The following is a 14,718-nucleotide window of genomic DNA, read 5'->3' on the forward strand; positions in this document are numbered from 1 at the left end:
TTCGTTTCGGTTCCGGTACCAGAACGGTTCCATTTTCGGTTCCTAGAAACCCTGAATTAAACCTGCAGTTACCCAAAGTGGCCAGTAGATGGCGTAACGGGTCTGTAAATCATGAGTTTCCCTGCCTGCCACGGAGCTCCTCGTGACTTGAGTAATGGCGGGTTAAAGGCATTTAATTCTATACAGCATTCATGATTAATTGCATGCTGCAAGTTGTCCTCTCGGCATGGCTTGGCAAGTATAATAAACGGTTTTGATACTGATAAATGTACTCATGTCTGATTAAAATTGTTCTGCTGTACGGTGCAACTTCTTCTGGTAGGCCTACCAATCCTATGTCAAGCGTGCCTGACATCATTTTTTTAATGTAGCCTACGCTACCCAGTCTGTCGACAGCTGGGGCTTTTCTACTAGGTACTGCAGAACTGTTCAAACACAACTAGGCTTCATAAATAGGCTATTCATGAAACTTGACGGGGTCTCGATGGTGCTGTCTCGCACGCATTTCCATACAGGGACTAGAACTGGGCCGTATGATCAGCTGCTGCAAGTAGCCGCGACAACACTGTGCTTTCACGCCATGGTGAATCTAAGCTAAAGAGTCCTAATCTAAACGATATAGGCCTAAATATATATATAACCAGCGATCGCCTTCTCCTACAGACATGTGTTACAAGCTTCGAATCTTAGCTTTTTACAGTTTTTTACGGCACGTTTTTATGTTCTTTCATTCAAAAGTTATTGAACTGTAAGCGGCCGCTGTTGCAAGTGAAAAAATAGCGCTTTCCAATCATTTTTTTAATCTCGTCATTTTTTTCCTAACAGCCAGCGATCTCCTTAACCTAGACCTACAGACATGTGTTAGGGCTTGTTCGAAAGCTGCGAATCTTAGCTTTTTACAGTTTTTTACGGCACGTTTTTATGTTCTTTCATTCAAAAGTTATTGAACTGTAAGCGGCCGCTGTTGCAAGTGAAAAAATAGCACTTTCCATCCATTTTTTTTTTATCTCGTCATTTTTTTTCCTAACAGCCAGCGATCTCCTTAACCTAGACCTACAGACATGTGTTAGGGCTTGTTCGAAAGCTGAGATTCTTAGCTTTTTACAGTTTTTTACGGCACGTTTTTATGTTCTTTCAATCCACAGTTATTTAACCTTAAGCGGCCGCTACTTCAAGTAAACAATGGCGTTATTATCCAGCCGGATAGAGAGGAAATCTTTTTTGTCGCTGTGTTCTTTGTTCCCTCGAATTAAACCGACGGTCTAAATAGGCTACATTTGTGCGTCCCCAACACAAGACCAGTTCTTTCTAAGTTAGCTCTTTTCATGGAAAAACATGTTTCCAAGGAGTCAGAGACATCTTCCTGAAGAGTCGAGGTCATGGTTGAGGTTGACGGTATAGTTGAGGTTGACGGTGCCGTTGTAAAGATGCTGCAACTCCGCACGCAAGTTAATCGAATGCAAGAACAGGTGTTTGAACAGGTTGGATGTATTGCCATTCTTGCATGATAGCCTATTAGTTTATCGCAGATATTGCTGCGCGCTCCTTCCTTATCTACTTTCCTGAAATATAGCCACGCTTTCGACGGCATGTTTTTGTTTCTCAATAGTACAATCAGCTGGTTGAATATCAGCTGTCTTATCAATCGTTTAAATGAGGTGCGAAACGGGAAGAGGAGGAGCGTGGTCAGTTTGTGACACTTGTGATTGGCTGAAATGGCCGCGTGCTTAAACACACATTTGATGCCTCTGACAGTCAGACTTCAGGAACCGAAACGTGGAACCGACAGACAAGGCACGTTTCGATTCCAAGTAGAACCTTAGCTTTTAATTCGGTTCCATCAAAGAATTGAATTTCGGTACCCAGTCCTAGTCTCCTGTTAAATATGCGCTGTTCCACTCTCCTAACTCAAATTGAGGAACGAAATGTGTTTTCACGCCCCAAGAAGAAGTGTAGTTGCTTCCAAGTAAACTATTTGACTAGATACACCTGTAGTCGTGTTTTCACGCCCCAAGAAGAAGTGTAGTTGCTTCCAAGTAAACTATTTGACTAGATACACCTGTAGTCGTGTTTTCACGCCCTAAGAAGAAGTGCTGTTGCTTCCAAGTAAACTATTTTAGATACACCTGGAGCACTGCTAATTTTTACAGCCATATCTTCTGACGGGGTAGCTGCTAGTCTCTCTTGATGTGTGAATTTGTCTTTCTGTGTAGAAAAAGTGGTCTCACTCACCCAACGCTGACTGCTGCTGCTGCTGCTGCTGCTATCACATTTCTATTTTTTTTTTAATTCAATCTCTTTTCCATTTTTACAGCTGTTTTGATTATTCCACAAAACTTGACGTGATGTGATCAGGAAGTGCATGATTTGATAGTACTTCGCTGTAATAACAATCATTTACTGTGTTGTGATGAAATGCCCCGATGAAATATCCAAATCGTGAACATGACATAGATCATGTTCACGATTTGTAAAATCACACACAAGGTACATTAGAGTGTTTCGTTTTGAAAATAATAATACAAAAATGTTTAGCGTAACTTTACGGGTGCTGGCATTCAACATATGGGGAGTAAAAATGTAAATTAATGTTCATGGTATGCTTTGTTGACTCATAAGAAATATGATGTGAAAACACTAAAAGTATAATTTTTTGATGAAGCAACTTAAGAAGGTGTTGATTGTCAAGGTGGGCGCCTTAGCAATTGAATTGCTGGGGGGAACCCTGTAAAACATAACATGACCTGAGTAAATTACATGTACCATTTTATGGTGATATGGTATTGTAATTCCTTGCTTCTAAATACGTAGAGAAAGAGATAGATTCCTTAGGATTCCCTATGTTTAACAGAGCCTGTACATTTAAACAAGTCCGACAGGCGGACAAAGATGCGTCTGTCTATGCACTGCCGCCTCGTGGACATAGGAGGCAATTACAATTCAAAGAAAGCGTTTCAGACGGACAGAATGTGTTTCAGACGGACGGACATGCTAGGACGCATCTAAAAATATAAGAGTGTCTTCGGTATGGTTTTAGTGTGGAAATGTCACATGCACTGTAGTTAGGGAGGCACTGGCATACTGTATATGATAAAAACAACTAATTTAATTTCTCTGCGTGTGTGTGTGTGTTGTTCCATCCCCCCCTCTACAGGCCAAAAGCCTCACCAGTGCAGCATCTGCTGGCGGTCCTTTTCGCTACGCGACTACCTCCTCAAGCACATGGTGGTGCACACGGGCGTGCGCGCCTTCCAGTGTGCCGTCTGCGCCAAGCGCTTCACGCAGAAGAGCTCTCTCAACGTGCACATGCGCACGCACCGCGTGGAGCGCACCTTCTCCTGTGGCGTCTGCCACCGCGCCTTCACCCACCGCACGCTGCTGGAGCGGCACGCCTTGCAGCACGGCCACGGGGGGGCACCCAAGCCGCCCGGAGGAGGTGGAGGGGGGATGGGAGGTGGCAACCCCCAGGGCATGGGAGGAGGTGGTGGCGTACCACAGGGCCATGGCTCCTCTAACTAAAAAGCTAGCTGCTAGCAGCTTAGCTTAGCTAGCTAGCAAAGTCGCTAATTAGTCACTTACTTATTAGACTTTTTTCGTGGATGACGTCAAGCATGTTTCGTTTTGAGGCGAAGTAGGTATATGTATGAGTGTCGGTTTCAGGCAGAACGACTACCGGTTTCTGGCGTGTTATGTATATGTCTTTGCCACCCGGATGCGACTTATACCTGCTCCGAATGCATTGAATCGAAAGTGTTTGACGTCAGGTGAAGAAGGCCCCATTATGAGCTTGGGTGTTTTAGGTTTTTAGTCGGAGAACGCTAAAATGGATTTCGGGGGTGGGGTGGGATTTGGTGAGGGTGGGGAGGTTGCAGAGGAGAGCATGGTCCAAAGCCTGATACGATTTTTTTTGCCCTTGTTGTTTCTTGTTTGTTTCAGGAGAAAGGGAGGGTAGTTGGGTCAGTTTCCAAGTTGCATGGTAAGTTTTGTTTATTTTTTTAAAAAGAGGGTTTTCTTTTCTAAGAAGAATTAGCACATATGACAGCATGGGAACATTTGCAGCGGGGGTGGGAACTTATACTTTGGAATGACACACACATCCGTTACATACCTCAGTTCATGAAGAAACCGGAAAATAACAAATAACACCTCTTTTTTCAATGTGAAAAATTGCCTCTCAGTTTCAAAATGTGATGTCTATATATTGTGTATGTGTTTTTTTTGTTTGTTTGTTTGTTTTACGTTTTTATAATGTATTCTTCAACCGGAAGCTATCAAGCTATCTTTTTTGGCCATTAGGAAATATTGGCTCAGCTATTCAACTAACAGATGGCTTTAAAATTGAGAAAGAAGAAATCTTATTCTGAAAAAGATTGATTTTTATTTGCCAGTGAGTTGTCAGTGAATTAATGTATTTTTAAGAAGAAGAAAAATACTCTTAACATTTTTGTAAATCATCAGGAATTAATTCAAATGTAGAAACTTAAGGAGAGATGGAAAACAGAAAACGAGATCATGGGGAATTGATATTTTGTTTTGGTAACACTTTCAAATGACAGTCTCTTAAACGCGTTATTAACACTTTATTGACATTTATTAATGAACTAATTATAAACAAAATGTACAAATATTTGTAAATGAGTAAGAACCAACCTATTGCTGCGCAGCGGAGTGAGAAGAGAATCTGAGAAGAGAATTTGATGTGTGTTTGCCTACTGCACACTTGTATATCCAGTGGTTTCATCTCCTTTGCTCTCAAGGACAAACTTATGTAGCTAGCTGTCCTGTGTCTGCTGTGTCACCATAGTATTTACTCATTTACAAACATTTGTAAATATATTGTTGATAATTAGTTCATTATTTGTGTGTTTATTAAGTGTTTATTATAAAGCTATTCAAGGGACTGTTATTCCAAAATGTTACCTTTGTTTTCTGGGGTGCATTTCTCAAAAGAGAAGTTGTTAGCCTGTTAGCAACTTTGGTAGTTGCAATGGGAAAATGCATTGAAAACAACAAAGTAGCTAATGTAGTAAGCAACTACGCTTTCCAGAAATGCACCCCTGTTTTGTTAATTAATACAATATGTGCCTGGTCCTCTTTACCTCTGGGTAATGTCTGTGTACAGCACAGGGCACTTGCACATAAGGGGGTTTTAGATGTTTTTTGACTGAAGCACCTCATCAACTCATCAACTAAAGAATTGCACAAATTAGAGTAGACTTTTCGTCACCGCTTGAGTAATGCATGCTCTGTCTCAGCCAGCCAGGGTATACTACGTATATATATATATATCTATGAATTGCAGCGGACAGTGATTTTTCCCAAGTTTTTGCTCTTTACGATTTTTATTTTTTTTAATCGAAACAAATTTAGTGGACAGAATTATGTTTCTCAAAAGCCAGTACAGTACAAAAAGAAAGTACAGTACAGTTTAAAAAAAAGACAAGGATATATATATATATAAGCTACACAACTTTTGTATAAAAGATTTACCAAGCCTTATCTCGCAGCATTCTGTACCTCGGACATACAGTACGTTGACGATGTTATTTTGTAGAGCTTAAAGCTGATTTAGATGTGGTGTATAAGACTTTTCCTTCTTCTCTTGCGCTGTCTACAATCAGAAACTAACTAATACCTTGTATAAAAACTCAAAGGTTTTGAGAGAGTATAATAGTGTAGTGGGGCATGCTCGGTGGGATTGCTGCACCACCTCGAGGTTTTTCACTTTAAATGAAATGCAAAGACGTGAGACCTGCCAATTTATGTATCAATTGGCTGAGAAAGGGCATAGCACCAAGCTCGTAGAGTGCTATAAAATGCTTTTCTTAGTGTAGCATACGGTGAATATTAGTAATTTCTCCCAAAACCGAGTTCTCCTCTCCAGAGGCAACAGCCATGTAGTGTCACCCCCTCCCCACACCACAGTTGGGGTGGTTACGGCACAAAGACAGTTGTCAGGTTTTCTTAAATCTTTTTTCCCCACATTGATTTTGTGCATGAATAGTACCGTAATTCGAGATTTCCATCAATAGCTGTTTTTGTAATACTGAGTTAGTAACTCCGCCCAATCCATTTTCATCCAGGGAAAATACCTACAGCACCCATCGACTTAGTAATTGTAATATTGTAAACTATTGTGTAAACTAGTGTATCAAAACGTTGATAATGCATGAATCCAGTGAAAGAGTGGATACTAGGAGAAGTATCAACAAGGTGAATGCATTAACAGAGAGAATAGAGTATTTTCTTCTATATCTACATTGACAAGACTTCAGCTGAGGAAGTGAAGATTTTAGGAGGTTTTGATGACAGTGATGGCCACTTGGTAGTTAACCTGAAATGTCCAGTGAAGGGCAAGCTAGAATCAGAAGTTATTACAGTTTAATATTGTGTATTTCAATTCACTCATCAATGATGATCAACACAGCAAACAAAGTATTGTTGAGCTAATTCAGTAATTGGCTGTACCAGTTTGCTATTTATACCATTGGTATCTGAAATCATATTCCCCCTGAATTGGCGGTTGGTATCCACCTAACCCTTAGAACTGTGTGAAGTCTGCCTACTTACTAAATCACGTCTAAGTCAATGGAGAAATGAGTGCATCATTGTGAGTCATGCCCTTCCTCTGTGTGCAGTCAGGGTCAAAGCTGGTAGTTGCAGGCGATTCCCACCTGAGCATGCCAGATTATCAGGCTTTAGCTTGAGCTTAAACTTTAAAATATGAATTCCATTAGTTGAATGGAAGAAAAAATCCATGACATTGTGCCCAATTTTATTCTTTATTGTTTTATTCAAAAACGAATGCACTAAGAGATGAAAGAGGACTTGCAATTACCCCCTCTCCCCCCTTTATAGAGGACTTGTAAATTACTCCCCTTCCCCCTCCCCTCCCCCTGTTGCAATCAGGATGTTTTTTAATTATTATTTTATTCTTTTTTTTTGGAACTTAAATGTTAACGTTTTTGGTAACGTTGAAATATCCGTACGTAACAAAAAGAAAAAGCACACAGCAAATGAACTGAAGATGTTCTCTCAGGTCTCTCCCCAGAGCACTTCTTCTTAAAGTCAGCAGAGCTGAACTGAACTCGATAATCTAGCTGTAGGTGTTTTGATAGTTGTTGTTAAAGCCTGCGACGAACAGGCTGTAAAAAAAAAAAAAAACCATGTATATAGAATTTCATTAAACTAACGCAAGTGTTGTTTATCTGTGTCACGCCCGTGTTCAGGGATTGAGGCCAGGTTAGGTGATCGTAACCTGTCGGAAATTCCTTTTAGTCGAAAAAAAAAACTAGTAAGAAGAACCAGTGTCCAGACTCAGTGCCCGGTAGAAAAATAGTGAATCCGTGTTCGAATCTCTCTCATTCATGCATTTTCTTTGTCTGTAAGTAGTCAAGTAGTAGTGTATGTTGCAGTGCTAACAGATCATTTTGACTGGTGGAAACAAAACTACCTCATTCATCATGTCATGTAATTTGATGGCAGTACTCTCTTTTGAGGGAGAGGGAAACATAGCCGTTCCCAATGGTTGAAAGGTGTAACTCGTTTGACTTGTAAGCCAAGAAATATATGAATCAAGCAGATCAGCCAAGTGTAGAAGATAGTTAATTCTGTCTAATTTCAGATGAGTAGTGTGAAAGGACATGCATACTTGAAATGTGTGTCTCGCAGATAGCTCAGTTACGGGCAGGGGTTTTGGGGAGTCAAACATGATTTTTTTCCGTGGAGTTTTGACTAAAAACGAGAGGGTGTCATTCAAGCTGTTCAGGTTTCCCAGAATCCATGATAAAACCGGTTTTACCTCATTGTATAGCTCTGTATAATTCACTTGAAATCACGCACACATACATACACATGCATACACACACACACACACACACACACACACACACACAGACACAACCATACACATGCACATCTTTTCTGTTACCTCCATCGGGGGAAAGATTCACTCTCGTTAAGTTCATCCTGTGTTCATGTTCGTTCAAGATGCATCAGTCTGAAACAGATAGAGGTGGACAAGCTAGAATGAGGAAGTCAAAGTCCCGCCATGTATTTCTTTTGTGCAAACTTTTCACACAAGTGATTCTCTAATTAGTTTATTTTGTCTCTGCCAGGTAGTCAAACTATTGTTAACTATTGTTAGGTTTGGTGATGGGATCAGCCATGACCTACAGTAATGGTTAAGGAGTTGGTCTTGGAATCAGAAGGTCGAAGGATCCAATCCCATACCATACCACTCATGGTTGAAGTGCCCTAGAGCAAGGCATCTAAATCTACCTTCTTCAGGGACTGTACCAATACCCTTTACTTGAATGACTAAATCACTTTGGATAAAAGCATCCGCTATGTGTAGATTACTGACAAACAAATATATGGCTGGGACTTTCATTTTCCAAATGTAAAGATGTCCACCCCTGGGAACAGCAAAGAATTGGTAGTGGCCAGAGTTTAAAAAAAAAAAAACCTTTCTCCACCATGTTTAGAGTAGCAGTATTCTCCCGATTTTTGGCAGCAGCCCGTGACTTATTATAGGACAGGAAAGTTTGTATCCACTCAACAACCAGAAGAGTTAAGGGGTCTTGGATGTGGTGTGGTCGGCACAGGCCAAGGACATTTTTAAATCTGATATCTACCTAAGGCACACGTTGGCAGGGGAGGACATAGAAGAGTATTGAGACTTGAGGAAGAGATCAAGGGTATACTTAAAGTACTTCCTTGACTGAAAAGAAGAAGAAGCCCCTTTGGAAACTCTGTGGGTTTCTGAAGAAGATTTGTCATGGAGCAATGAGAGACATGATCCTTCAACAGGTGGTTCAGTTATGACCAATGTGTTTAGGCCACATCTTGTTGGGCATTGCCTTGATTGCCCTGGGGAATAGTTAAATTGATGTCAAACTATTTAACAACTAACTTGTGAATGAAGGACACGTCAGAACAGTTAGAAAGTGACATTTTTTCAGACATTAGAGTTGGCATTTTAACTTAGTCTCATTGGCTTTCCTAAGCCGAGACCGTGGAGACTTTTTACAGTCAAAGGGACAGAAAAAACCCTTACACGTACAATAGGAGCCACTTTATATGCTGTTCCATGCACATACCAATGCAACTTCCATTAGACTTTTGAGGTGTTTCAAGCTGGACCTTGCCAGGAGAAATCCTTGTTCAGTCAAGAGAACAAAATCAAGAGTACAAAAATTTGTGGCTCCTACTTTAAATTGTGCATGACCTATGATTGGCTTGACTGATTGAGATTTTTGTTCGTAAGTAAGTCCAAGTCTAACCCGCAACGTGTGCTGGCCAGTAATGGACCCTTTTCTTGGAGGTTTGTTCTCTTCTACCTCTGCAGTCGGTACCTTAAAGACAAAAAAAAAGTACCCTTTACAACCCCGACAGCCCTGACTAAGAGGGGCCGTATGATTGTAGCCGCTGTTCCTGTCGGGTTCCCCCTGGGCGGGTGGGCGTGCTTCCTCACTGACGCTATCCAGCACAAAGGACTTGTTAGTACAGTAAACAGTATGTGTTACATGATGATGGAACTATGCAGACAGACTGGTGGAACGTTTTGTTGAGCGGCTCCCACACATCCAGCAATCTCTATACCCCTCATGTGATGTGGGAGACCCCTCTTCGAGTTTCCTCGCTTGTCTATTGAATTGGCGTGTGGACTGTTTCAAGGTCGAGAAAAAGGCCTTTTTTCGGGAAGTTGTTTGGTTTGGTTATATACGTGTTTGTGGCCAGTGATGGGCCACCTGGATTCAGGTGCTACATATCCAGGGCTTCATATTCTTAATGACCTGGTTCTACTGTCCTATTGAATCAGGTGATCTAATCACCTCGCCTCCGTTTGGCCGCAATAGCTGTTAATGGGAGTTATTTAGAGTGATCACCTGGTTGAATTGGACAGGTAAAACCAGGTCATTTGGAATATGTGGCACTGGATTGTGTAACTAACAAATAAATCCAGGCTGCCCGTCACTGTTTGTGGCCCAGGAAGATGTTGATGTTGACTTTGTCTACCTGGTTGTCGTCGTTGCTCCCCAGCACTTCAAAGGAACCGTATGGGCAGTGGTTGTAAAAGAGGGTTTCTGTATATGTAACTTGTGTTCAAACCACTGACATACCTCATAAACTGCACACCACAACCTCACTTAAAAAAAAAAATCAGTATGTGCTTTTTACCAAAGTTTTGGCGCTTATAGGGGCAATGTTTATTTTTTACAAGCGGCTCTGCTTTTGTTTTTCGTCCCTTAATCTTCTTCTTTCATCTGCATCGACAGAAGTATCACCTCTCTTTAAGTCAGGAACAATGGAACAAAACAAAAAAAGACTTTCCTGCAGTTTCCACCAATCAGAATTTTCCAACTGCATAATATATCCAAATGCAGCCTGGTGTATATTTGCCCCATAGTTTTTTATTATAATTATTATTCTTAAAATGAACAATGATTACATTGCTCTTGAGAATTTGCTTTGTAGCACTCAGACTCTTGGTTTTAAAGATGATAGAACAGTATGACAAACTGGATAGGTTGAATGGTTTGGTAAACTGGTATGACGCTTTCAGTTCTACAGAGGAGGGACTGCCAATTAGTCCTTCAGAGTTTTCTGTGCAACTGTGGCAACGATTCAAAAATTACAGAGCACCCCCAAACATGATTTCCATGCAAACGACATGATATGGTCTTAAAGATTCCTCATCGGCGTATGACATAATGGTTGTGATGGCTTCTTTGGGTATTTTGTGTGCCCGAGTGTGTATTAGGTTGGGTGCATGGAACACAGTGGTGTTGCTGGAGAGTGCGGTACTTTTCATACCGGTGTGGCCAGAGTGCGAGTATTGATGGACCAAATTAATTTCAACATTACTAACTGCATTTGCAAGTGTTCGGTCAGGCATGTATGAAACGGTATAGCACTTCATTGACAACATAATGATGTTGTTTCCTCTTGGTTTGAGTATAAACGTCATGGACAATCAGATCACTTGTGGGCAGCAACTAAAGAATATGTGAACAACCGTCAAGACAAGCAGTTAAAATAGACCTGCCCCATATCCTTGCTTCATCTCCCACTATCCCAATCCATCCTAAGTATCTTGAGTTGGACATGTTGCCCAATTGCCGCTCTCAAACATTGTAGCCTAATTGGCCAATGAATGCTAAATACATTTTTGTCTAAACCTTAAGGCACCGTTTGTCTCCCATTGGCTCCCATTTTGTATTTTACAATGACTCAATGTTACAAATGCAAGTCATGTAATGGTTACTGCTTACCAGGAGCTAACCCAGGCCAAGTTCTGTGTTGGAGTGAGAACTTAACAACTTAAGAGTGAGACCTTACGATACACTAGCTCTGTGAACCTACAGCCATGTTTTTTTCTTCTTCATGGTGCCACTTCCAGGTCTACAGTATGCTAACTTATATAGATCTGTCCTGGTAAGGGAACTGAGAACGGAAATGGTATGGGCTGTAATCATACAGCATGCTGAATCTTAAGGTGTGAATCATTTGCTGTCCACTTGCAATCTGATTGTCCCTTCTTGTAATCCAAGTAACAGGCATGGGCCTGTGTTAGCATGTACAGTATTGATACTCCAAACAACCTAAACTCTTCTGTGATGTTAGTTTGCAGGAGCACATATTTTTGTGTTGTCCATATGGAAATATGAGAACATTTTGTGTTATTTAAATACACGTTAAAGGTGTTAAAGGGGCGAAATTATCCTCTTTTTTCTATTAAATGGATCCGTTTGTCCCACAAGTTAAATTCCCATATATGCTACCAAGTAATCCAAATACCTTGGTGGAAAGGTTCTTCACTACACAGCCATAGGCATACTGTGTGTAAGAGATAAACTTGACAAGGCTGGTCAACCTGGCAGCTTACGCAGTGCCGCCTAATTTCAGCCCTTCAGTTTGAAGGAAAAGATTAATCTTTAGAAAACCTTTTGTTTAAAAAATCTCTAAATGTGGAGATAATTCCAAAAGAGAAACCATCGACCTTTCTCTATAACATGAAAGATAATATATAATATAATTGACTTTTGTCTGTTGGAATGCCAGAATGATCAGTCATGCCATTTTTAAATGTATTTATCATTTCTGTGTTTTAGAGATCCCCAAATTTTTTGAAAGTGCTATGGAATTTTGAAAAAATTCTTTTTATGATTTTGTGTGTTCTTGAAAAGATCAATTTCAGTGTCTGCTCAGACAATAAATAAATAAATAAATAAAGCTGAGAAAAGTAAACATAATGATTCAGAATTATATGAAAGCAATATTTACATGTAGTATACTACACTATTAATGCTTAAAAGTAACTTTTATGAATTAATTATTGTTACGATTTGCTACAGTTTAATTGCATTTTAAATAAATGAATGAGCGATGTTCAAAGCTCACAAAAATTTGAGGAACACCGAGTTGTTTGCTATGAGTAGTTTGCTCTTCAAATGTAAGAACTAGATGTTTTCTTTGTTACATTTTATGTACATGTATTCTCAGATATTCTACCAACTGCCTTTGGTTTTTTCGGTCATGGAGGTAATTGTCTGCTTTATTATAATATTTCTGCACACTAACTGAGTTTTTATCTTTATTATTAACTTTTTCATACTTCACTGTGTTTGAGATAATTTTTGCTTGGATGCTCTTCATTAAATAGTGTGCTATCTCTTGGAAATGTATACCACTTGTCTGACTCTTTTTATTGATTGGCCTGATTCATTTCATGTTAGCTACGCAGAGAACAAACAGGATTTTGAGCGCCTCAGGTTGTTCATGTATTTTTCCTTGGTGTTCATTGGTGTAGGGACTCTCAAAGATAGGACAAATCTGAGGCACTCAAGTTTACAATTTTATACTACCTTCAGAGCCTTGTATTTCCCCTATGTTGCTTATGTTAGCTATGCTCTGTCATTGTGTGATTCCAATCCATTATTTATTATTTCTGTAGTACAGTATGCTGTACATGGAGCCCCCAGAGATAATCTGTGCAAAACATATGTTAACTCCCATCACAGAAACACTGAATTCAAGGCAGGTTGTCTGTATAAGTTACTTAAAAGACGTGCTCAGTAAAATAAATAATTGGTTTGTCGTGTATTAACAAATTTCTTATCCGTTGCCAATAAGGCATAGGCCTACATTATATTGTTGATATAATCGCAAAAGAGGGACCAAGTAGTAGGGCCTTGATTTTGCTGACTACATTTCTTACATATCCCTTTTCATGCAGTAATTAGGCATGTATTAGTGGCTAATATGTAAAGAGTTCCCAAATGTTTCCTACATTATTTTGTCAATTTAACATTTTAACATCAAATTAATAGTTATCTCCTTATGTCTCTCCTAGTACGTGGTCACTTGGTGCGCCCTGTCATGTTATTTCATATAACAGGCATCATTTTGCCTCTGCAATGTGCTCTGTCCCTCTGGTACCCATTTTAGACGGAAAGTAATGAGGTCTGTTGAGATTCCCTTTCACCCCGATAACGTTTGCCTGGTTAAGCTGCATTGACATAAAATAAACAAGACGTCCCTTGATGTAGCATCAAAGATCTATTAGTGGGGTGATTACGTATGACATATTGTTCTATTCATAGGCGAACCCATGCTTCCTATTAATATTTTGAGAATAACTGCAAGATTTTAGATATAAATTGCTTTTCATACAGAGTAAGCAATCACCTGTAACTTAAAATGCCTTCTATGTAACATCAAATTACTTCTATTAAGAAAGTAAACCTATCTGAATGATTAGGAACTGGAGAAATAACATAAACAATATTAACATTTACATTAAACATATTTGTTGTGCTTTTATGTAATACTAAATATTGTAACATAAGTTGTGCAGTAACCTGGGGAAACAGAGTTGTGAGCAGGGCCAGATGAGTGCACAGGCTACTTAACTAAGTCTGCCGTGTCAGGTTAAGTTTTAAGAAGCTTCAAGCAGCTTTTTGGGGAATTTCCTTTTTGATATCCCAGTTAAAAAGGAATCACTGAATGCTTGTCATTATTTTCTGAAAAGATGTCGAATAAAAGCTTGTCGTATGGTAATGATAAATGGTAATTGGTATCATTGGTACCAAAATGGCTAATAGTGTTGGTGGTACTGTTTTATACCCTGCTGCGATCTAATACTGTGCTTATTCTCAGTCAGGTGCCGGATTAAGAAGGCCCAGGGACCCTAGGCTGCAGGTTGCTGTAGGCCCCCACGGAAGGCAAATTGTCATAAGTGTCATAATTCCAACCCATAGGAGTATCAATAAGATTTAACAGCGGAGAAACACAGCAAGAATGACACAAAAGGCTAAGGATAACAAAGCGGAATAGCCATATTGAGTCACTAACAGAAATCTAATCTGTAAATAGACAAAGAGATACCAGAAAAGCCAAAACATCAGCTGATTACTTACACTGTATTACTAAAAGTATTCATCACTCACCTGCCTTGACTTACATATGAACTTAACGGTCTTCCCATTCCTAACCACTAGGGTTATTTTGATATCGGTCCACCTTTTTCAGCTACAGCTTCAACTCTTCTGGGAAGCCTGTGTAAATTATAGAAATTATTGACTTATCTTCCAAAAGCACATTGGTGGTGGTCACAAACTGATGTTGGTTGAGAAGGCCTGGCTCTCCATCTCCATTCTAACGAAGCCCAAAGTTGTTTTATCGGGTGCAGGTTAGGACTCGACAATCCACACC

At 39.9% G+C, this 14,718-nt stretch overlaps 1 protein-coding gene across 1 annotated transcript in view; it reads left to right on the forward strand.

Moving 5' to 3' along the window:
- Nucleotides 1-12,689, forward strand: part of zbtb45 (zinc finger and BTB domain containing 45) — a 30,090-nt gene extending 17,401 nt beyond the window's left edge. Inside the window, exon 6 of the mRNA XM_063200894.1 lies at nt 3,155-12,689. Within this exon, the coding sequence (XP_063056964.1) occupies nt 3,155-3,519 (365 nt within the window). The 3' untranslated portion in view covers nt 3,520-12,689. The remainder of the gene's footprint in view (nt 1-3,154) is intronic.
- Nucleotides 12,690-14,718: the final 2,029 nt, after the last annotated feature.

The sequence above is a fragment of the Engraulis encrasicolus genome, chromosome 1, assembly GCF_034702125.1.
Source record: "Engraulis encrasicolus isolate BLACKSEA-1 chromosome 1, IST_EnEncr_1.0, whole genome shotgun sequence".
Lineage (NCBI taxonomy): Eukaryota > Metazoa > Chordata > Actinopteri > Clupeiformes > Engraulidae > Engraulis > Engraulis encrasicolus.